Genomic DNA, 24,603 nt, shown 5'->3' with positions numbered 1-24,603 from the left:
TCTGCGATAGCCTGATTCTACTGACGGCACTAGTGTTCACAACTGTCTTTCATCTCGTTTTATGCTTAAACAACTAAATGAATGAGTAAGTCTATTTAGCTGAATGTATTGTAAATACATTACAAAAATCAATGCTGTAAAAACAACCTTGCGACACTGAAATGAGTCTAAGAAAATTAAGCTTTTACTGGAAGTTTATCGTCAGCTTTAAAACTCTAGCTGTGAACAGAGTCCTTTCATTTGATAAAGTTAACTGTTGGCTTTACAGTTTAATAATCATACACAATGTAATCAGACAAACCCTATTGTGGTATCCTGACGGATAGAGGTGCAGGTTTTTTCCACTACCAGCACATTCTTCACCACGAGGACACCTCAGTGAGTATCTCCACACTCCAACGGGCCGCCAGACAAAGACGCGACCCCGAAAGAAGAGGTGTGGTGATGGCACAGTCTCGCTGACGTAGCCTGGAGATTCTGGGGGGTAAAACCACATCCTGTTGGACTTCATCACCCGTCGCCTCTTCAGCACACCAGTACTGTCCTGATAGACCTGAACGTGGGTGAAGAGCCCTCTCTCTGTGTCATTCTTCACCCATGAGAGGTCAGCCGGTGAAATACCGTCAGGTTTTTCCCACATCCGCACCCAACCCTCAAGCTCAACCTGCAATATAAAGATGGAGTCAGAATTATAAACACCCCTTTATAATTTTTCCCCCAATTTCTGTTTAACAGAAAGAAGTTAATTTCCAACACATTTCTAAAGATAATAGCGTTAAAAACTAATTTCTAATAACTGGTTTATTTTATCTGTGCTATGATGACAGTGAAAAATTTTACTAGATCATTTTCTAGATACTAGTATTCAGCTTAAAGTGGCATTTAAAGGCTTAACTAGGTTAATTAGGCAAGTTAGAGTAATTAAGCAAGTCATTGTATAACAATGACTAGTTCTGTGGACCTACGATATTGCTTAATGGGGCTAATAATAGCTGTCTTCAATTCAGAGTCCTTTGAAGTCATCCACAGGCTGAACCAAGTGTGAGACGATGAGACGATCTTGCCTACAGAGGACTGATCTAGTCACTAGGCAATCATAACAGCTGCTGTTAATAAGATCTAATAAAATTTGTAATTTTTTTCTAAGTGATTGTAAAACTTATTGTAAGCAATCTACAGGCAAAACAAGGTTTATAAAAGCTGGAAATATATTTCCTTTGATCCATACATGTACACATAAACTGTCTATAAAATCACCCTTTCATAAGACATGTCATACTCTTTCTGCTTTTTATAACAAGTGTTTAGATATCCAGGCTAAATAAACTTAATTCATTCTTAATGCATTTAAACTCAAAATTGACTAAAAGTTAATTCTACTCATTGGAAAAGAGTTTTGAACTCAGTGTTGAAGGTAATGAGTTAACTAAACACCTCATTAGTTAAACTTAAATGGAATAAGTTCACAATACTCATATAGATTTTTTTTTTTAACTCAAATTGTTTATTGCAATCGGTTTCCTCAAATGGTTTGAGTTGACTTTACTTAATGTGTTTACAGTACTCTTTTGGTTTGAGTTCTCTTCATTTACTGGGTTTTACTGTGCTCAAATTGCTTCATTTACTCAAATAGATTAAGTTAACAGTACTGATTAGGATAAAATTTTGAACTTAAATGGTTTGTTGCAATCGGTTTCCTTAAATGGTTTGAGTTACCTTAACTTTTTTGGTTTTACAGTGTATGAATGTCAATGGTTACAGATTGCCTTTGTTTGCGTTCAACAGAAGAAACTAATAAAAGTGAAACCACATGCGGGCGAGTAAATTGTCAGTGATTTTTTTGGGTGAACTATCCCTTTAAAGCACATTTAATATACGAATACACTTGACTAAACATGTTCACAATGACATCACCTATATACTATACACTCACCGGCTACTTTATTTATTTAGTACATCCAACTGCTCGTTGAGGCTAATTTCTGATCAGCCAATCACATGACAGCAACTCAATGCATTTAGGCATGTAGACATGGTCAAGACGATCTGCTGCAGTTCAAACCGAGCATCAGAATGGAGAAGAAATGGGGTGCCAGACAGGCAGGTCTGTGTATTTCAGAAACTGCTGATCTACTGGGATTTTCACGCACAAGCATCTCTAGGGTTTACAGAGAATGGTCCAAAAAAGAGAAAATATCCAGTGAGCGACAGTTCTGTAGGCGCACAAGCCTTGTTGCTGCCAGAGGTTAAAAGGAGAATGGCCAGACTGGTTGGAGCTGATAGAAAGACAACAGTAACTCAAATAACCACTTGTTACAATTCACACAGGCTCACCAAAACTGGATAATAGAAGATTGGAAAAATGTTGCCTGGTCTGATGAGTCTCGATTTCTGCTGCGATATTCGGATGGTGGGGTCAAAATTTTGCTCAACAACAAAAAAGCCTAGATCCATCCTGCCTTGTATCAATGGTTCAGGCTGGTGGTGGTGGTGTAATGGTTGGGGAGATGTTTTCTTGGCACACTTTGGGCCCATTAGTACCAATTGAGCATCGTGTCAACACCACAGCTGACCATGCTCATCCCTTTATGGCCACAGTGTATCCATCTTCTGATGGCTGCATACAGCTAAATAATGCCAGGGCTCAACAATAAGGACTGACCGGTGGTCCAGGGCTAGCGTGAGCGACACTTGGGACAGTAGTCTGCATCATTACTGGCCCGATTGGGACAGTGCTGCCTTGTCACTAACATTTAACTTGTCTGTGACTATTTGTCAATTGCGTGCATTTTAAGTTTGTGCTTTTAAGTTTTTACACGCTACCTTCTCTGTAATGTAGTGAACAACATATTGCTTTCCGGTTCCTCTTATCTGTTTGATTTGACCATGCTATTTTTTTTTGTAACCTGGTAACAACCAGTAAAGCGTAGAAACAGCAACATGGCGGCAACATCAAATTACAAGGCTAAAAGAAAATGTCTGTTTCTAACGTCTTGGCAGTAGACATTTACATGGGAACAACACAACAAAATAAAAATTAAGTGAGCAAGTTTGCCGTCAGTTTGACAAGTCAGCCACTTTTGTAAAATAATTTTAAACCGCAATAAAATAGATCCACATTTTCCATCTGCTCTTTTTGTTAGCATAACACTTTTATTTACAGTTTTTTTTAAGTATTAAAATTCTAGATTCACAGACTTTATTTTTGACACATTATTTAAAATATGTGGCTAAAAAATAGCTATTAACTTCCCTTTTTTGGGGCCAGTGAAAATTTTGGCAGGGCAAGTAAAATCTAAACCACTTGCCCGATCGGACCAGTAGAAAAAATCCTTAGCGTTGAACCCTGAATGCTCCATGTCATAAAGCGTGAATCATCTCAGACTGGTTTCTTGAACACAACAGTGAGTTCACTGTACTCAAATGGCCTCAACAACCACCAGAGCTCAATCCAATATTGCACCTTTGGGATGTAGTGGAATGGGAGATTTGCATCATGGATGTGCAGCCGACAAATCTGCAGCAACTGCGTGATGCTATCATGTAACTATGGACCAAAGCCTCTGAGTAATATTTCCAGTACCTTGTTGAATCTATGCCATGAAGTATTAAAGCAGTTCTGAAGGCAAAATAGGGTCCAACCCAGTACTAGTAAGGTGTACCTAATAAAGTGGCCGTTGAGTGTATAACTGCAGGTTAATTATACATACATGTGATAACTTTAACTGTTAAAAGCTATTATTTACTAGTTAAAGTAATGAGTAACTAATAAAGTTATGGCGACTAATAAACTTACCATTTCTGAATTTGATTTTAAATGTGCACGTTTCGTAAAGATGCTTTGAAACAATAATTACTGAAAACTGCGCTACACAAATAAACTTAAACTGAACTGAATTAAAATGAATATTATTACTCACAGAAGAGTCACTCATGGTCTCCTTTTGTCGTCTGTAATGTGACCTGCTGATGATCTGGTGGAGCACTTGAAATGATCCGAATTACCGGCAACACCACTTAAGAGGTCTCTATAACTAAAATGACACACATCTATTCATCGACCCATCTAAAAAAATATATATATTTCACTGTTTACCAGACAATTAGCGAATCATTTATTTAGGTTCAGTGGTAATTTAAAGAGACGACTATGACATGATTGATTTTCATAACCCTTATATGATCACATCCATTCATTCATTTTCTTGTCGGCTTAGTCCCTTTATTAATCCAGGGTCGCTACAGCGGAATGAACCGCCAACTTATCCAGCAAGTTTTTACACAGCGGATGCCCTTCCAGCCACAACCCATCTCTGGGAAACATCCACACACACACACACACTCATACACTACCAACAATTTAGCCTAATTCACCTGTACTGCATGTCTTTGGACTGTGGTGAAAACCGGAGCACCCGGAGGAAACCCACGCGAACACAGGGAGAACATGGAAACTCCACACAGAAACACCAACTGAGCAGAGGTTCGAACCAGTGAGCATCTTGCTGCGAGGCGACAGCACTACCTACTGCGCCACTCCGTCGCTATATGATAACACGCAGTCATAAATGTTTTTAGAGACTTAAATGTCCCACCCCCCAAACACCCTGTCATCCATCGCGATGTTTCACATTAGACATCGCCCAACCCTAGCCTATATGGTTTAAGCTTTCACATTATTAATTACTTTAACACTGTACTATTTACACCACAGTTACTACAGTTTAATAGTGCACTATAATACTATGCTGTAGCATTCACAAATAAAGAGTTGTAAATACTACACAGTATACACTTTACTAGCCTATATGGTTCAGGTTTTTACCTGATAGCTGTGGTAATACTACAACAATAAACAAACTACTTTAACACTGTACTGTGTACACCACCACAGTTACTACAGTTTAATAGTGCATTATTCATTCACTGACAAAGAGTTGTAAATACTACACAGTATACACTTTACTAGCCTATGTGGTTCAAGTTTTTACTTTAAATGACTGTAGTGTTTTTATCATGCCGTTTTTATTGTCTTCCAGACCTTCTACACAGATAAAACCACAAAACCCATACCTTACTAGTTTTGTTAGATTATTTTGTTGGTGGTTAACACTAGTGCTCTAAAATAGCAATCGTTTGGATAACCAGCAACACATTTGCTGTTTACTTTACTCTATTTTACTTGTAAGACATAGGCAAATATAGTAAAATACATTAAACAAACTGTGGTAATACTACTATAATAAAAAAAACTAACTATTTAACACTGTACTGTGTATACCACAGTTACTACAGTCTAATAGTGCACCATAATACTATGCTGTAGCATTCACTAACAAAGAGTTGTAAATACTACACAGTATACATAACGTCACAATAAACTGCTGTTGAAGTTCTATGGTGGCTGTGGTATTACTATAGTAATAAACTAAATATTTTAATACTGTACTGTTTACACCACAGTTACCACAGTTTAATAGTGCATTATGCTGTAGCATTCACTAACAAAGAGTTGTAAATAGTATGTATTTGTGCACTATTAAACTGTAGCAACTGTGGTGTAAACAGTACAGTATTAAAGTATTTTGTTTATTACTATAGTAGTATTACCACAGCAACCATAGAACTTCGACAACAGTTTACTTAAGGTATTTTACTATAGTTGCCTGTGGTTAAAAAGCATAGCATCTACTATAAATTTACTATAGTATTTTTATGTAACGTTAATTATAGCTTCAAGTATTTACCGCCTCAACAGGCAAATATTGCAGTTTAGTAGAAAACGTGTCTCTCTTTATAATACAGTCATCGTGTGCAACATATGCTGTTTTAAATCTATATATATATACTTAGAAATATGGTATAAACCGCAAAATTACGGACTTTCCTCGATCCATTCTGTTCAGTTTTACTTCCTGCCCTCCATCTGAATTTCGCGCGTCACTAGAATCACGTGATTGCAAACAACATTGCTCTCGAAAGGAGAATAAATGAATAAGTTATGCTTATTTAAAACATATTTGTTCTTATGAAGAACAGCATCAGTGAAAGTCAAACAGGCGTTTTCGTGTGTTGTAAATTACATATACTCCTAAAGCTTGCTTGACGTCATGGACATGTCATTGTGCATAGGTGTATATATCTATGGTCATTGTGTGCATTTTATATCGGACACAACGCTATAAGGCTGTACAGACAGTATATCACACCAAATGTCCCAATACAACACTGTACTCTCTGTACTGTTGTAGCGACCAGTTCATTAATCCATCAATGTGATTAACATCAACAGATATCAACTCACTAACAATTAGCCATAGCTCGTGAACACCGACTGCACGTTTTTGCAGCTCAATAAACACTTTAAGACTGTTTACAACACTGTAGTGCCAAAAATGTATATTCATGTTCGCTCAATTGTCCTTTGATTAGAAATATTAACAGATATCCACTCACCTTATAACAGCATGATCTCCTTGCATAAGAACCATGTGCCAATGTTTGCAGCTCCAGTTTATAACATAAAAATGGCTAACTGGTCTTAATGTCCGTTCTCTTCTGTGATTGGTAGTCTACATTCAAATTCTGCGATGCGATTGGTAGTCTATGGTGACGGTAACTCTCAGCCAATTGAAGGAGGTAAAAGAATGGGTCACGCCCCCGGGTAGCCAGAGTTTAGTCAAAATCTGCTTCTCGCTTTTCCCTTCTCATATCACATTAGTATTAATTATCAATAAACAATAATGAATATAGAATGGAAATGCCTGATGAATGTTTGAAAATGATTATTTTAATAATAATAAAAAATTGTTTATTGTTATTATTCCATCCTGTCAATGTACATCAAGGCGCAAACAGTATCTGCCAGTCAAACTATAACATCCAACTAGAAATGTAAAGTTTGTAGACAAACTTTATGGTGGCTTGAGAAAGCCTCCTCTGAATGTTTGAAGTAGTTTCAAAGTTTAAATAATTGAAGTGGTTTAAAGCAACACTTGGTATAGAGAACTACAAATAGGATAGCATGTTTCTAGTATAAACTAACATGTATTTAGCATAAATTTAGTATGAATATGCATGTTGCTAGTATGTTTGTAGTATAAATATGCATGTTGCTAGTATGTTTATAGTATAAATATGCATGTTGCTAGTATGTTTGTAGTATGAATATGCATGTTGCTAGTATGTTTATAGTATGAATATGCATGTTGCTAGTATGTTTGTAGTATGAATATGCATGTTGCTAGTATGTTTGTAGTATGAATATGCATGTTGCTAGTATGTTTATAGTATAAATATGCATGTTGCTAGTATGTTTATAGTATAAATATGCATGTTGCTAGTATGTTTATACTATAAATATTCACGTTGCTAGTATGTTTATAGTATGAATACGCATGTTGATAGTATGTATATAGTACAAATTAGCATGTTGTTACTATGTTTCCAGTATGGATTAGTATGTTTGTTAGTATATCCAATGTAAAGTCAATGGCAGCTTTTTACAATGGGAAACTATGAGATAGTTGCTAAGTACGTTTCATCCAAGCCATCGAACTGACAATATCTGAGGTTTTCCGTTTTAGTTAAAGATTGTCAAAACTAATTTGTAACTGGATTAACTGGCATGGATTGTTTATCTTAAAGAGCCCCTATTATAGGATTTTACAAATGAGCTTCCATGCAGTGTGTAACAGAGCTCTAGTGAATGAAAACATCTAGCTGAGGTTTAAATCTGAAAGTGCATCGTGTTTAAAACGATTGATTCTTTAGGAAAATAGTCAACTCAGAGTCTAATAAATGAATCGGGTTGGTTTCAGATCTTTTGTTTGATCACATCGACGTCAATACGGTACATCACAAAATATTTACCTCCAGTTCTGTTAAAATGTGCATGTGCTTTCACTTCAGCGGAGGCTCGGTGGATCACGGGACTGATCATGATGCAAAGATGACCATCACTAATAGATGGAGATTCGGCTGTGGGGAATAAAGGGTTAAAGTTCATTTTCACAACAATACCACAGAATAGCCAACCGTGTGCTGTGTTTGTTCCTGCCATTTTACTTTTGATACAATAACCTACACTACAACATGGGATTCGCCGGCCTTTGGCTATTAAAGGAAGGAGCAGCAGAGACTTTTGTGTATGGGACTTTGTCAGACTTTGTCAGTAACTATTACAGTTCACATGGACCAATTTCTTCTTCCTCCAATTGTAATCACCCAGAGCGGCTTGTAATCATGTATCTGTAAAAGATCAGTGCTTATGCTGTATCTCTCAGTTTAAATCTGTATGGGGCTGTTCAAATATCACGTCCAAAACTATGTTAAAAATGTGACGCGTGCTTCTTCCTTTATCAGTTTTAGTTGCAACTGGCGGTCCTCTGCTTTTTGCGTTTGCTATGACCACCATCAGCTGTTCATTATGCTGCATTCACACCAGACGCGGAACACGTGGACAAATCGTGCTTTTCGTGCATAAATAGCCGCGTGAACATTTGAGTTTACTCGCTTTATTTGCTTGTCAAAATTCGAATTATTCGCACGTCAAATCCGCTTCATTCTCGCATCAAATTCACTTTACAACAGACGTGGATTCGCGTGATGGGAACTGCTTCTGTCTTCCCGGTGACTCTAGCTTGGTTGCTAAATGGCTAACATGGATTTAATTGATAAAATAACTGTTTATGTGCTTTATGAAGGCTGAAAAACAGCGTTGATACGTTTAGGGCCGTGTCTGAGTCCACTAGATCATTTCAGAAGTGCATCCAGCTCTGTGAGCTAATAAACTCCTCCAGAAAGTGAACCTGGATGATAAAGGCTTTCAGTGGTGCTTCTGACTGAGCCCAGCCCAGTTTGATGAACTTTTTGTCGGTGTCGGCTAGAGACTTTTCCCCGGGACTACAACAACAGGTGTACGTCACAATCATGCCCCCACTAGAGCAAGCTATTGATTGATTAACGCGGCGCCAATGTCCACTGAAGTTCAGACTTTCGAACTCAAGCACTTCGCGCGAACACGCAAAACACTCAATTTGCGCGTTTCGTGCCCCAGGATGTCTATTCGCGCGTTTGCATTGACTTAACATGTAAATCACGAGCGCTTGACGCGCATTCCGCGTCTGGTGTGAACGCAGCATAACACACGGGGAGCGGTCATTTATTTAAATAGTTCAACTTTTACCACTGTGTGGATTAATCAATGTGTGTTGGGGTTAGGTTTATGAGTAAAGCAATATGCTGGTGTTTAACTACATAAATATATTGCCCCTCACGAGCAAGTGAATCCTAAAGACATCACCGAAGCGAGTCACCACCGAATCAGGAGTGAAACTCAAGACTTCAGCAAAAGTGCTAGTAACACAAACAAAATGCTGTCTCTTGCTGATGTTCTGAAGCAGATTGATATTTAGAAGTTAAAAATAAGCCAAATCTCTGCTTTTAGGGTTTCTCAGGTGTGAGTCTAAGACCTAGTAAGGAGTACTACGTAATTTGGGACTTTTTGCATCCTCTAAACTGCCTCTGTGTGCATATAAGAATGTGTGTGTGCGTTTGTTTGTCGTTTGCTTATTACGCAATTAGTTTCAAGTATCGTAGTGTAGCGTGTTTATGTGCTTCGAAGTCATTGCCTTGATCTGTAGATTTTGCTACATTGCTAATGCTGCGTTCACACCAGACGTGGAAGAAGCACAAAGCGCGAATGACTTGCATATTAAGTCAATGCAGACACGCGAATAGATGTCCTGTGGCGCGATACGCGCGAATGGTGCAGCGCGAATGACACAAATGGCACGGCACGAATGGCACAACATGCGAATGGCACGGTTAAGCGTTTTTAATTAAGCGTTTTGCGCGTTTGAAGAACGTAGTGCACGAATCGCTCTAGTTCGAAAAAGTTCGCTCTAGTTCTGAAAGGATCTAGTGGACTCAGACAGTGCTCCAAATGAATCAACGCAGTTTTTCAGCCTTCATAAAGCACATAAACACAAATATTTTTTTTCAATAGAAATCCATGTTAGCCATTTATCAACCAAGCTAGACTCACCGGGAAGACAGAACGCGAGTTCGAGTCGGTTGTGAAGTGAATTTAACGCGAGAATGAAGCGGATTTGACGTGCGAATGAATCGGATTTTGACAAGCGAATGAAGCGAGTAAGCTCAAATGATCAAGCGGCTATTTACGCACGAAAAGTGCGATTTATCTGCGCGTTTCGCTTCTGGTGTAAACTCAGCATTAAAGTTACCCTTTACTGAGTTACAAGATTGTAAAATGCGATGTCTTCTATTTGCTGGAAAAATGGTAGAGAAAAGTGTGAGTCTTGTAATCTGATTCAACCTGACTCAGGCCCCGTTTACACTAATGCGTTTTAGATTGAAAACGCGTAAGTTTTGCTACGGTTACGGCATCCGTCCACACTATGCCGAAGTTTTCGAGCGCTGAAAACGGAGTGTTTTGGAAATGCTGAAGAGGCCATTTTCATTCTAAAACGCTGCTGCTCCGTCTCAGTGTGGATGAGGGAAAATGGAGACATCTGAAAACGGAGGCGGGGCTGCTGAGATTCGCTACCTGATTGGGGCATTTGTGTCATTGCACATCCTTCCCTTATTCGTCAAGCCCCTATCACATGACCTTAGCACATGGCTTTAATGCTACCGGAAGACAGCAGACCAGCCTTCACTGTAACCAACAACATGGACACAGAAATGGGAGCTTTGTTTGCACTATTGTCTGTTTTAGGCGCCATATTGTGCAGTTATTAATTTGTTACGTTTAGTAACAACTCGACCACGTCGTCTGTCCACAAAAATACCTCTCTTGCTTTCTTTGCCATCGCGTTCATTGTTCAACCGGCGTTTGATGACTGACAATAACCAAATGCTCAGCGAGACACATGCTTCCTGTCTATGCTAGAACGCGCATGCCTAGAGTGCGCGAATGGTCACATGATACACGTTTTTGGTGGCGTAGTGTGGACGGAGATATGTTCAGAAACGCTAGGTGAAACTCTAGTGTGGACGCGGATCGTTTTTGATCTAAAACGCCGTTTTAAAACTAAAATACACTAATGTAACCGGGGCCTCAATTGAGTCAAATCAAGTGATTTAAATCTTCAAGATCCGATTCCTTGAAATGAGCTAATAAATCTCTGATCGATCTTTTAACGTAGGTTGATCCCCTACGCATACACACTCTAGGACATCACACACTTATTTTACATCTTGTTAAAATAGGTCTCTGCGTGCTAGCAAAATAAACATTGCAAATTCTGATTTCCTGCGGACCTCACAGCAGCGAACAAGACACAAAGACTACGATGTCATAAAAAATAAGTTCCTTTAATAATACACACTTAAAATATGAACTGCAGGTAGTAGTGTGAGGTGTCCTTACGTGAGAGCCGCATGAGCGCGACTAACGGTGACGCTGGAAATTCATGTTGGACTGAAACACGACTGCATTCATAGAACTGAAAAAGCTTAAGTTAGATGAGCAATTAACAGGATGGGGGGGGAGGATTGAGGGAGGGGTAAGAGCATTTCTGTATGTACGCGTAGAAATCCAGTCTCTGTGTTGTGATAAGCCGCTAACTACAAATTTAAAAAATAAAGACACATTTGGCAACATAATCAGTGTTTCAAAGGGAGCTTGAAATATTACCTAGATGTGGCACATAATCCAAAAGAAATGAGGTTAATGAGCTACTGGGTTCTTCTCCGTACTCGGATGTGTCCTTTCTATTAAAAGTGTGCCGACATGCGCACAATTACACGACGTTTAGGGGACGAGTCTGTTTGTGGCTGCTGCAGAGACACTCCTTCCAGAAAGAGTGCGAGAAAGCAAAAGATGAGTCAGGGGGGAGGGGGACAGCGAGTGCTGTTTTTCATCATTGCTGCTGAGGGAAGTGGAGGATGAAGGGAAAAAATAGAGAAGGCCCGCATCAGAGGTGCTGCTGAAGGAAGTACAGTAGCATTATCTCGTAGTGCTCTCCGGACTCGGGACAGCGGATGCTGTGTCTTTCGTTGGGGTAGATCTGCGGAGAAGACATGTAATTGTTTATGTGGTTGAGGATAATAATACAAAAACAATTATTTAATGCTCCGTTTTCAAACCTGTAGCTGATATGGCTTTCCTGCACGGATGAGTTGAGACACCAGGAAGTTGGTGTGGAAAAAGTGCACGTTTTCATCAAGGAACCCATGTAAAATCAATAATCGGTTTGGCCTTCAGGAGAAAAAAAAAAAGCAAAACACTAGTTAGAACAGTGAAAATACATTTTCTGAATAACCTTTTGCATGTTTTCTACTATGTCTGATTAATTGTTTAGACATTTCAGTGTGTATTAGGACAGGGATTCTCAAGATAAACTTAAATATTATACTATACTTATTTGAATTCATTATTAAATGTCATAATAAAATGATCAAAGTAATGGCATTTCCTGTTTTCTGTGACTGAAAAGGCTAATTTGGTGCAAAAACAGCCTCACTATTACAGACATGTGGCTTAAACTTCCAACCGATGTGCGTCTAGAACTACGTTCTCAGTTGTGTAAATTAAACCGTCACGCAAATGTAAAAGTAAAATAACCATTTGATAAAAGTTTAAATAACCAGCTCGAGCGTGCCTCACATCCGCGACCCGTACTGTATCACACAAGTCACAGTGCTCTCTCTGTGTGTGAACACTTTAAAATATCTGCATAGTTGTCTAAAGTAATGTCCAACAAGTGTTTTATAGTGGACATGCTCAGAGGATCTAGCGAGACTTGGTGGTGTTTCAGTAGTGAACAGCTTGTTCACCATTCCTGTCAGCAAACTCCAATAATGTCCGTCTACAAACCAAACCATGTTCAGATTGATGCGTTTCAACAGATTTGTATGTTTTTACTGTGTTTTACATTTCTTTTTTTATTTTTAATGGATATGAATAGTAGATCAATAGATGATTAGTAGTCAGTCTAACTCAAAGCAGAAACTGTTGCTTTGCCATGTCCTGTTGTCCAGTCAGGTTCATTTATTGAAGAAAAGGCCCAAATACTCAGCAGTTCTAAAGAATAACTGAAGTGAAGAATTCAGGACCTTTAAACCTGTCTGTTTCTTTTAAATATTAAAATATATATTATTATATTTTATATTATATTTAAATATATATTTATAATGTTTCTTATTTTTAATGATTTTAAAAAAGAGATTAATAGAACGCAAAAGAAATGTTTTGACAATAAATAAAGCTTTAAAATGCATTTTCTCGAGACAATCAGTTTGGGCCTTCAAAAAAATTTCAGAGATGGAGGTGGGCCTCCAAGTGAAAAAGTTTGAGAACCCCTGCATTATAGGTTGCACCAACTATTCGACTATGTGTGTGTGTATATATGTATGTTACATACACTGTATAAAAAGACATATAACCATGTTAAAAAAAGTCAGATGTTAACGTGACTGAACTTTTCCTCTTTTAGGTAAGTTAGGCAAATCACATTTGTTTCTGTTATGCTTAATAGCAGAATAATGAGAGAGAGAGAGATTTTATTGAGAAACTGTTATAACTTTTCTTGAAAGTCAAGTTTGCATACAATAAGAGTATTATGCCTCTAAAAAAAGTTCAGGTGATGGTGTCAAGGTTTTGGAAGTTTCTGATTAGCTTATTGACAGCATTTGAGTTTATTGGAGGCACAACTGTAGAAAAGTATTTAAGGGAAACCTCAAACACACTGCTTCCTTGTGTGACAACATGGGAAAATCAACAAGCCAGAACCAACAAAAAAAAAAAGCCAGATTACAATTTGCTGAATTCTGGGGGGGAAAATAGGAACACCATCCCAACTGTGAAGTATGGAGGTGGCAGCATCATGTTGTGGGGCTGTTTTGTTGCAGGAGGGACTGGTCCACTTCACAACATAGATAGCATCATGAAGAAAGAGCATTATGTAGAAATACTGAAGCAACATCTCAAGACATCATCCAGGAAATTAAGACTTGGCCACAAATGGGTCTTCCAAACAGACCATGACTAGGCCCATACGGAATCTGCGGGCGCAGAATTCTGCAGATTTTCCGCAGAATTCCGTAGATTTCTGCAGATTTTTAGCCCATTATTAATTCTGTTTATTTACTTGAGTAAATGTGTAAATTTGAATTTATTCAGTTTTTATTCAGTAATTTATTACTTTTTATTTCATATATTAAGGTGTAAGTTATGATACTCTGTTGGATACTCCCAAAATAATTCCGCAGAAATCCGCAGATTTTTACCAAAATTCTCAGCAGAAATAGCAAAAAACGTCCGCAGATTCCATCTGGCCCTGACCATGACCCTAAGCATACTGCCAAATTAGGTAAAATGTGTTTTAAGGACAACAGAGTGAATGTTTTGGAGTGGCCATCACAAAGCCCTGAACTCAATTCTATAGAAAATTTGAGGGCAGAGTTGAAAACGCTTGTGACTCAGTTACACCCAATTCTGTTAGGAATGGGCGAAATTCCTTCAAACTATTGTGAGAAGCTTGTGGCACGATACCCAAAACATTTGACCAAAGTTATAAAGTTTAAAAGCAAAGCTAAAAAAATACCAATAATATGTTTGTAAACATTTGACTGTCTAGAAATTAATAAAAAAAATCTCAAAAAAAAAAAACTTCTCTCATTATTCTGGCATTTAGCAAATGTAAATCATTTAGGTAAAAATGGGTAAGTTTCTTTTTTTTGGAGTGTAGGTAAACTTATGGTTTCAATTGTATGTATGTATGTATATATATATATAACAGTATATATATATAAATTACTGAATTACAGCACTGAAGCATTGAAAATCTTCAAGCAATTCAAGATGCTAATGTTGTTACATCAAGAACACATAAGCAGGGTGAAAAAACATGTCCTGTCCTCTGGCCTGAATGGCAGTAACTCACTCATTGGGAAGTTTGTCGACGTGCAGGGCGACAGAGCCTGCCTCATATCCCTGCTGGTTATTTTCAGGCACGTCCATGTAGCGTTCTGTGTAGCCAGTATCATATGCCATCCACACCGTCACAGGAGCTCCTGCTATGGCCACCTGGAATACAGAAGACGTGTCTTGCTTAACACATCATAAAAATAAATCAGCTACTGATTATTTGCAGGTATCCAATCCACAGCTACTACATTTCTGTGCAGAATCGTTAGACAAGTTGTATTGATAAGGATTCATTTGAATGAACTACAGTGCTCTGGAGCTCTTGATAATTTTGTTGCTAATCTAAAATGTTAATAAACGTCAAACCTGAATATTTAAGGCATTATTAAAAGAATATTTGTGTGTGCACAACTATCAGGCCACTATCAGTGTGCAGATATTTACGCCATTAAATGAGACTGAAAATTTCCCATCTCACCCACAGCCCAAATGACTTTGTTCGTCGATGTCTTCGACATTAGATTAGGGTGCATCAGGTTAAGATGCACGTTAACAATCGTCGTGACATAAACGTTGTATTGCCCATTGTAAACGCCTACCCTGACCTGATGCTGAAGATATTGGCAAACAAAATAGTTTTTACAGGGTTTTAAGGCACAAATAGTGTTTTTGGAGCTGTGTTTGTTTACAGCTGAACCACTGAAGTCGCATGGAATAGTTTTTGGTTCCATTTCTTGACATTGAACATCTCAGGACCTGTGCTCAGGTGTTCAGTGCCTGTTATTAATCTATCAATAGGTCCATCAATCTGATGACCATCACAGCCAATCACGGTCATTTCTGTTGAGCATGTGATCAAAAAGGCCAATCAGTTGTGATTAAGAACGTGCTCAAATATTAGCGGGAAATTGAGGTTTTTAACATTTCAGTATTGATTTACACCGAATTTGATACTTCTGACAAAACTACTTCATCCATTTGTCACTGTTTATTTAATTAGGTTAGCAACACCCATCTTCCAACAATCCAAACGGTTCCCAAAGAAAATCATGCATTGCCTACATTTGTTTTTCTAATTTCAGGACTGTTTCAAGTGGATATACACTCACCGGCCACTTTATTAGGTACACCTGTCCAACTGCTTGCTGACGCAAATTTCTAATCAGCCAATCACATGGGAGCAGCTAAATGCATTTAGGCATGTAGACATGGTCAAGATGATCTGCAGCGGTTCAAATCGAGCATCAGAATGGAGAAGAAAGCTGATTTAAGTGACTTTAAATGTGGCATTGTTTTTGATGCCAGACGGGCTGATCTGAGTATTTCAGAAACTGCTGATCTACTGGGATTTTCACGCACAACCATCTCTAGGGTGTACGGAGAATGGTTTGAAAAAGAGAGAATATCCAGTGAGCGGCAGTTCTGTGGAAGCAAATGCCTTGTTGATGCCGGAGGTCGGAGAAGAATGGCCAGCCGATAGAAAGACAACAGTAACACAAATAACCAATCCTTACAACCGAGGTCTGCAGAAGAGCATCTCTGAACGCACAAAACATTCAACCTTGAGGCAGATGGGCTACAGCAGCAGAAGACCACAGCGGGTGACACTCCTGTCAGCTAAGAACAGGAAACTGAGGCTACAATTCACACAGGCTCACCAAAATTGGACCATAGAAGAGTGGACAAACGTTGCCTGGTCTGATGAGTCTCAATTTCTGCTCCGACATTCAGATGATAAGGTCAAAATTTGGCATCAACAACATGAAAGTATAGATACATCCTGTCTTGTATCAACAGTTCAGGCTGCTGGTGGTGGTGTTATAGCGTGGGAGATATTTTTTGATTATTCACTTTGGGCCCATTAGTACCAATTGAGCATCGTGTCAACGCCACAGCCTACCTGAGTGTACTGTGTACATGTGATAAAACGCAAATAATCTCAGACTGGTTTCTTGAACATGACAACGTGCTCAAATGGCCTCCACAGTCACCAGACCTCAATCTAATAGAGCACCTTTGGGATGTGATGAAAACTGCATGATGCTATCATGTCGAAATGGACCAAAATCTCTAAGGAATACTTCCAGTACCTTGTTGGATCTGTGCCAAGAAGGATTAATGAAGTTCTGGGGTTAAAAAGGCGTTCAACCAAGTACTGGTAAGATATACCTAATAATATTTCTGGTGAGTTTATGTCACGATAGAGGAAAAAGGACAATCTTAACTCTTAATCTTAACTTCCGTTTTATGGCGACTTTAAAATCAGTGTCAACAACCAGTCATAACCCTAACCTAACGAAACCTAACCCTAACATCTAAATGTTTAGCTCTGGTGGCTTCAAGACCTTGTGCTTTGGTCTTGGTGACTTACGAGTACATTTCAATACTCCTAACTGATTTAGGAGCTAGTTCTAACACTAAAATTGAAAGTCATAAATTTAGAATGGAGACCTATTATTTTTAAGATATCGCCCTGATTCAGCAAGCTTGTATCTGCTCTTAGCAGTGGCGTAGCGGACAGGCCCGCAGGGCACGCACCGCGGTGGGGCCCCGCGTGATTAGGGGGCCCCGCGTCGTCGCAATTCTCAATAATTGGAAAATCCAGCAACCGCAATAATCAAACTCTTGGGAACAACTGTGGTCGGAACAAAAGTTCACAGGTCTGTGCTCTCTAAACACCTCTCAACTTCATTGGACTACTTCATTCTGATTGCTTGCCACCGAATCGCTTTCGGTTAGTGATCGCTCCTCAGTTTGTGAAGGCTTCCCTGCGTTGTCGCTCCACCCCGCCTCCCTTCCCCGCTCCTTAATTTGTGATCGCTTCCCCGCGTTGTCGTCCTCCACCCCACACCCACCAAAAAATCTCTGATAGTCAAAACATGTTAAAAATTGTTTATATGTTATATATGCATTAATAACAGTCAGGAAAAAGTGTTTTATGTAAATTTAGAACCACGAGTCCACATATATGGACATATTTTTTTCTCTAAAAATACATCATATAAAAAGATTATACTTAGGTTTTATACTAATTAGGTTCTAATAAGCCCAAATAGCAAAGAGAAATACAAAAATGCATGTAAATACACCTTAGGCCTTAAGAGGGTAAAGAAACACTCCACACTGACCTAAAATTAAACAGTTGAGATTTGAGATAATTGAGATTCATTTTAAAATCCTCTTTTAGCTTAGCATAGATCATTACACCAGACTAGACCATTAGCATCTTGCTAAAAAAAAGACTGATAAAAAAAAAAAGCTTTGATAATTTTCCTATTTAAAGCTGGACTCTTCTGTAGTTACATCAGGCACAAAGACCGACAAAAAAGTTGCTATTTCAGGGCAGATTTGGCAAGAAACTACTTTTTTTTTTGAGTAAGAAGATAATGGTCTAATTTCATTCAATGTTTTATGCTAAGCTAAGCTAAAAGTCCTCCCACCACACATGGAGATCAGCTAAATGGATTAAAAAAAGGTCAAACCTAAGTTTAATTACCTGTAGGGGACAAAATAGTGGAATGCTCCATTAATATGCGTTTTACTATTAGCAGTCAACATGCAAGCTAATAGACAAGTAGTGCAAATCTCACCTTGAAGATGTTTGGTCGGTGAATGAGGCCCATGAGAGAGAGGAATCCACCGTAAGACCAACCATGGATCGCAACTCGACTCAAATCTATGAACTTGTACTTCTCAGCCACAAACTGAAGCCCCTCCACTTGATCTTCGATCTCCACCTGCCCCTGAGGGTTGAGAAGAACATAACAATACTTCTATTATTATTTTTAATAATATTTTAATATTATAATATTAATATTTTAAACCTCACTTAAAGCCTATTTAATGTTTTTTTTACCTACAACCATATGAAATACTAATAAAATATACAGTTGAAGTCAAAAATATTAACCCCCTGTATATATATATATATATATATATTTTTTTTTTCATTTATTATTATTATTTATTTTTTCCATTTTCTGTTTAAAAGTTTAAGAAACCCTCGAGTACTTTATTGAGGTTTTAATAGATTTGTGTGTGTGGGTTGAGCATCACTTAAGACACATGTGTCAATTACAAGGCCCGCGGACCAAATGCGGCCCGTCAAAAACATTCAATCAGGCCCGACAACATGTTTTGGTAATGAAGTCCAAGTGGCCCGTGCTCACTTTCAATATTAGGTCTGTGACAATTACAATAATGAGACACAGGTGGTGCTGTTGCGCTGTTCCATGCTCACTAATTTTGACGTTAGCATAACGTTACACTAAATGAAAACAAGGTCAAATATTTCTGGGACTAGCACAAAGTCTAAAAACTGCCTCACAGACCACCATATTGGGTCTGAAATAGTTCAGAGTTGTAGGCATCGACAGTTGGCATGGATCATTTCATGATTAGGTTGCCTTTTTAAAGCTAAAAGAATAAGTTTAATAATACAATATCAGAAACCATCTGCCCTGCTAAAAAGACCAGCACTGCTGGTCACCAGCAAGACCAGCATATGTTGTGTTTTGGTGCTGGTTTGCTGGTGACCAGCATGGAATGCTGGTGTTATGCTGGAGACCAGCATGGGATGCTGGTGCTATGCTGGTGACCAGCATACTAACACCAGCATACCATGCTGGTCACCAGCATATGTTGTGTTTTAGTGTGGTATATCAGTTGTTGGCATTTTGTTTTATCATCAGTTTTTTTTCTGAATATGAAATTGTTTTAAAAGTAGACTACTGAGACCTTATTTCATGTTGTGAGAGAGATAAAGCCTGCTGTGACACAAATTAAATGTAAAACCTGACTATTTTGATAAATGTGGTTTATGAAGTGTTATAGAGATGTTATACAGTTAATACACTTTTATTTTCTCCAATAAAAAAAAAAATGTATATGTACGGCCCTTGACTTTACTCACAACACTCAGTGCGGCCCTTACCAAGTTTGGATTTGACACCCCTGACTTAAGACAATGTTAGCACTCGTCAGCTTTAACGGGGTATATGCCGAAGCATGCTAATAGGACTTTTAATTTGCCAGTAACCTGGGTTAAGCGCTTCCGGCGAATTGAATGCCAATGCAAAATCCGGTGCGTTTAAGGTCTGTTTTCTTTAAAAATCAGCGATCTCCACTGGCTGAGTGATATCCGATTTAAAGTGGTTCTCAGATTGTACAAGAAACACTGCATTAAATTACATTTCCCCCGCCATATCTTTATAATATGAGCATTTATTTTACCCCAGTATATTCAATGGAGCTTCTGCGTTAGCCTGCCGATTCTGATGGGCGCGTGCGAGTAAACAGCTTTTTGTCTTGTTTTACGCTTGAGCAACTAAATAAAAGCTAAAGTTTATTTAACTGAATGTATTTTAATGACATTACAACATCGATGCTGTATAAGTAACCGTATAAAATGGAAAAAAGTTCTCAATAACAGGTCACCGGAAGTGTATCAGCATGGGAACAGCACTAGCTCGGCATATACCCTATTGCGGGTAAAACTGGATAATTTTGAGCTTTTGTCAGCTAATTTCTTCTTCCGGGTTTAAAATATTTTTTTAATGGTATACATATACAAGTATATACATATATACAGGGTGGGCCATTTATATGGATACACCTTAATAAAACGGGAATGGTTGGTGATATAAAGGTCCTGTTTGTGGCACATTAGTATATGTGAGGAGGCAAGCTTTTCAAGATGGGTGGTGGCCATGGTGGCCATTTTTAAGTCGGCCATCTTGAATCCAACTTTTGTTTTTTCAATAGGAAGAGAGTCATTTGACACATGAAATGTATCCGCTTGTTAAGTGGTGATGTGTTGGTGACGTATGTAATACTGTTTCCGGGTCCAAGCCGCCACTCATTTGAGTTGAGAAATCATTAGTTTATGATCACTTTTTATTCATAACACACATTAAAGTTAATTTTATATAAAGTCATAGTATACACAACAATCTCTGGGTTTGCTGCATATTAAACACCAACATTTTAACTATTTATAAAAAAATGAATCACTTTCTGGCCATTGGATATTAGGCATGGACATATATATTGCGATCGTGATTTTCGTAAGTATTAAATATTTAATACTATCTTTAATAGCTTTGTAAACGTTTATAATTACCATTTCATGAGTCTCCCCATTCAGTTGAATAGAGGGCTTGGACCCGGAAGCCACTTCACTTGACGTCACACTTAACAAGCGAATTGGCAATTTCACAAGAAAACAATGGTGTGCTTGGCTTTAACCTAATTTTAATATTTCCTGAGTTATTTACAAGTTTCTGACCACTCATAAATGTGTTCAATGTGCTGCCCTTTGTGTTAGTTTGTCAATGCAATCCTCTTCTCCCACTCTTCACACACTGATAGCCACACCGCAGGAGAAATGCCAGCACGGACTTCCAGTATCCGTAGTTTCAGGTGCTGCAAGCACACCATTGTTTTTCTTGTGAAACTCCCAATAAGTTTGATGTGTCAAACGACCCTCTTCCTATTGAAAAAACAAAAGTTGGATCCAAGATGGCCGACTTCAAAATGGCCACCATGGTCACCACTCATCTTGAAAAGTTTGCCCCCTCACATAAACTAATGTGCCACAAACAGAACATTAATATCGCCAACCATTCCCATTTTATCAAGGTGTATCCATATAAATGGCCCACCATGTATATATACATACACATCCACGCACACACACACAAATAAAAATAATAACCCAGGATACAATCATCGATTACAGCGGGGGATCAGTACCAGAAAAAAAATCCCCCATGAAAAACATCAAATCGTTATTTTTGTTTTTAATTTGCATTAAAGAGTTTTTCAAATAACTTGTAGCTTCATTTGCGCTCTTCATAAACCTATGGGTGATGTCACGTTTACTACCTTCATATTTTTTTACAGTCTATGCTTTAATATCAACCAATAATTAATCAAAGCATTATTCAAATTCCAATGCTAATTCATTTACAAACTTAACAAGACATATAAGTGACCTCCATTAAGCAGTGATAGAAATATGAGTTAGGCTAATTCAGTCTCTGACCGTGAGTTACATCTGGGATCATGTGGCTGAGTCGGTGTGAGCTGTCACTCGGTAATCATTTTAACGCCTTTCATAACCAATCATTCAGGCAACTTAAATCGCAGCATGATCATATTTGCGTCTATATAAAGCATTTAGGCAAGCTGTTTTCAGCACATGCTGTCTGACCTTTTAAAAGAGGGTGATAATCCGTTGAATGTGAGACTGTTTATCATCTCAAGTTCAGACAGCAACCACAGGACAACAGATCACAGCTCATCTGATAAATACTGATTACTAGTTGCACTTGGTTTTGGCTGGCTTTACACAATTAATATTGGTACGCGTGCTACCAAAAGGGCTTTTATTTGTCTTTATAGAGATTGTTTTAGGTGACATTTCCCCAAATGATGATATGACTTTTTACAGTATTTCCTAAAATATTTTTTCTTCTGAAGAAAGTCTTGTTTTTTTTATTTCGGCTAGAATAAAAGTATTTTTAATTTTTTTTAAAAACATTATACGGTCAATATTATGAGCCCCCTCAAGCAATATTTTTTTGATTGTCTACAGAACAAACCACTGTTGTACAATGGTTTGCCTAATTACCCTAAATTGCCTATTTAACCTAGTTTAGCCTTTAAATGTCACTTTAAGCTGAGTATTTAGATGAAAGATTAAAGATGCTTTCACACGTAGACTTTTGTTTCGGAACCTGTCTCGTTTGCCCAGTTAGTGCGGTTCGTTTGGCATATGTGAATCCAGCAATCGCGCTCAGATCCGCGCCAAATCGACAGGTCTGGATTCGCCTGAATGAGGTGGTCTCGGAATTGAAACGAACCCTGAAGTGGATTGATTGTTGTGAGAAAGCGATCCGATCTGTGCCTGGCTATATCACAGTATATTATGGATATGTAATAGGCATACGGTTATATGAAGAGAGAATGATGAGTAGGGCGGGATGTCATTCCTATCGGTAAATGTGCGTTTCATGTCAAATACGAAAGTGAAAGCATGCTAAACTATTAAAGAGAGCTGTTTATCCGTTAGGAACATTGACCGAACTGCAGTCTAGCCAAGGACTCTATGTAAGAGAGTCTTACCTCTGATTTATATTTGGTGATGATGTCTGTGGGCGTCTCCATTTAAAATGAAACTTTCCGCTTATAATGTCTTTATGCCCATCGGCATAAATTAAAATAAGAACGCATGACAGCTGAGCGGGACTCTGCAAAATAAACCGTGAAACTCTGACCAATGTAAGGATAGTTAACTTACACGTGACTTAGCTCTTTTGGTCCGTTTAGACACTTTGCCGTGTGAAAGCGAACCACACCAAGAATAAAGAGCAACACTGTAACTATTTTAATTCCTGTTTCGGAACAAATGAATCGATTCACAGGTGTGAAAGCACCCTAAAAGTGATTTTAATAAATCAGTTATTAGAAATGAGTTATTAAAACTATTATGTTTAGAAATGTACAAAAAACTTTTCATTAAACATAAACGTGCAGTAGGTGATTGTCTTCAGAAACATTTTTTGTTGTGCTGGTTGAAAGTCTCTCCACAGTCCAATAGTACTGATTACAGTAAATGCTCTAAATGTGTTAATACGTATTTTTATATTTGGTGTAAGGCATAAAACTAAAAAAACATTCATCCAATTAAATATTGTCAGGTAGACAACTCCCATAATTCCGATAAGTAGCCCAAACAGTCTGTCAGCAAATGTAGATTCGGACATCTGCGCATCTATTAACGCTGATCCGCCATTCACGCGTGCCCGCCTGCATGAGCGCAGTGCGTTCAAGAGACAATCACAGACGCGGTGAAATCAAATGCTGAATTGAAACTTTTGAAAATCCTGAATTAATATTGGAGTTACTTTTGCAAACTGGAGGAAGGACGACACCATGGCTGAAGTATTACTGTTAGACAGGTAATGTTCTGTTTTAAAACTATTTTAGTCAGGCTAAGCTTGTTAGATTGTGTTGAATGAATGTAATGAATGGATTATATGCACAGACGTGTTGTTCAGCCACTGAAATCTCCCGGTGAAAGATTGATGCGATTATTTTCAGTTTCATAAGGTCCTTTTACTGCATCGATTATGTCGATTCGGTAGAAAATGTAAAAAAAAAATTGTACAATTGTACATGCTATGTACAAAAAATTTTACATAGCAGCGACAACTGTAGTGGCTTTTGTGCTGGAGGAACATTTTTGTTCTTTTTTTTTTATTGCGTTGGCTATGGAACAAAATCAATGACAAAAGTATTTAATTGCTTGTTGTTAAAAGCTTGTTAAATAGCACAAATTAAAAAATAATAGACCGAACCAACAAGTGCTTGCATTTTAATGACTTGAATTCCAGGGTTTGTTTTTTTAGGTCCTGAAATTTAACAAAGCTGTTTATTTAAGCTGTAAATAGTTCATCTGAAATTCTTTCACACACGTTTCCAAACTTATAAATTCAATAATTCATATTAATTTTCCAGATTTCACTTACAAAATATTCAATACTCTTTAAAAATGCAATGTATAATATTCAATAAGGCAATTTTCAGTTCAGTTCAAATATTCACTCCCATAAATTCATTGGTTCAAATTCGATTAAAGATCGTCAGCTGATTTTTCAACAGTGGGTGGAGATAGAATAATTAATATGCACTATTATGGCGTA

The 24,603-nt window shown here is 38.0% G+C and overlaps 2 protein-coding genes across 11 annotated transcripts in view; both read right to left on the bottom strand.

Annotated features, from left to right (window-relative positions):
- si:ch211-243p7.3 overlaps positions 1-6,512 on the bottom strand; it is a 38,298-nt gene extending 31,786 nt beyond the window's left edge. For 5 of the 9 annotated variants that reach the window (XR_012384760.1, XR_012384761.1, XM_073911204.1 and 2 more), the window contains exons 1-3: positions 6,457-6,512; positions 3,921-4,034; positions 302-664 (exon numbers count right to left, since the gene is read on the bottom strand). Coding sequence is in view for 6 of the 9 variants with exons in the window: in XM_073911204.1 (XP_073767305.1) it covers positions 302-664; positions 3,921-3,935 (378 nt within the window). In the remaining 3 variants the exon portion in view is untranslated. Of the gene's footprint in view, positions 1-301; positions 665-3,920; positions 4,035-4,374; positions 5,952-6,456 lie in introns of those variants that run through there. The other 4 variants (XM_073911205.1, XM_073911201.1, XM_073911202.1 and 1 more) reach the window with 3 other exon arrangements.
- Positions 6,513-11,321: 4,809 nt separating this feature from the next.
- dpp9 (dipeptidyl-peptidase 9) overlaps positions 11,322-24,603 on the bottom strand; it is a 44,886-nt gene continuing 31,604 nt past the window's right edge. For both annotated transcript variants that reach the window (XM_005172485.4, NM_001077313.2), the window contains exons 18-21: positions 18,487-18,639; positions 14,913-15,055; positions 12,115-12,226; positions 11,322-12,035 (exon numbers count right to left, since the gene is read on the bottom strand). In XM_005172485.4, the coding sequence (XP_005172542.1) occupies positions 11,943-12,035; positions 12,115-12,226; positions 14,913-15,055; positions 18,487-18,639 (501 nt within the window). In that variant the 3' untranslated portion in view covers positions 11,322-11,942. The remainder of the gene's footprint in view (positions 12,036-12,114; positions 12,227-14,912; positions 15,056-18,486; positions 18,640-24,603) is intronic.

Source organism: Danio rerio, chromosome 8 (assembly GCF_049306965.1).
Source record: "Danio rerio strain Tuebingen ecotype United States chromosome 8, GRCz12tu, whole genome shotgun sequence".
NCBI lineage: Eukaryota > Metazoa > Chordata > Actinopteri > Cypriniformes > Danionidae > Danio > Danio rerio.
Note: the sequence above shows the minus strand (reverse complement) of the source record. Positions and strands in the feature narration are given on the sequence as shown.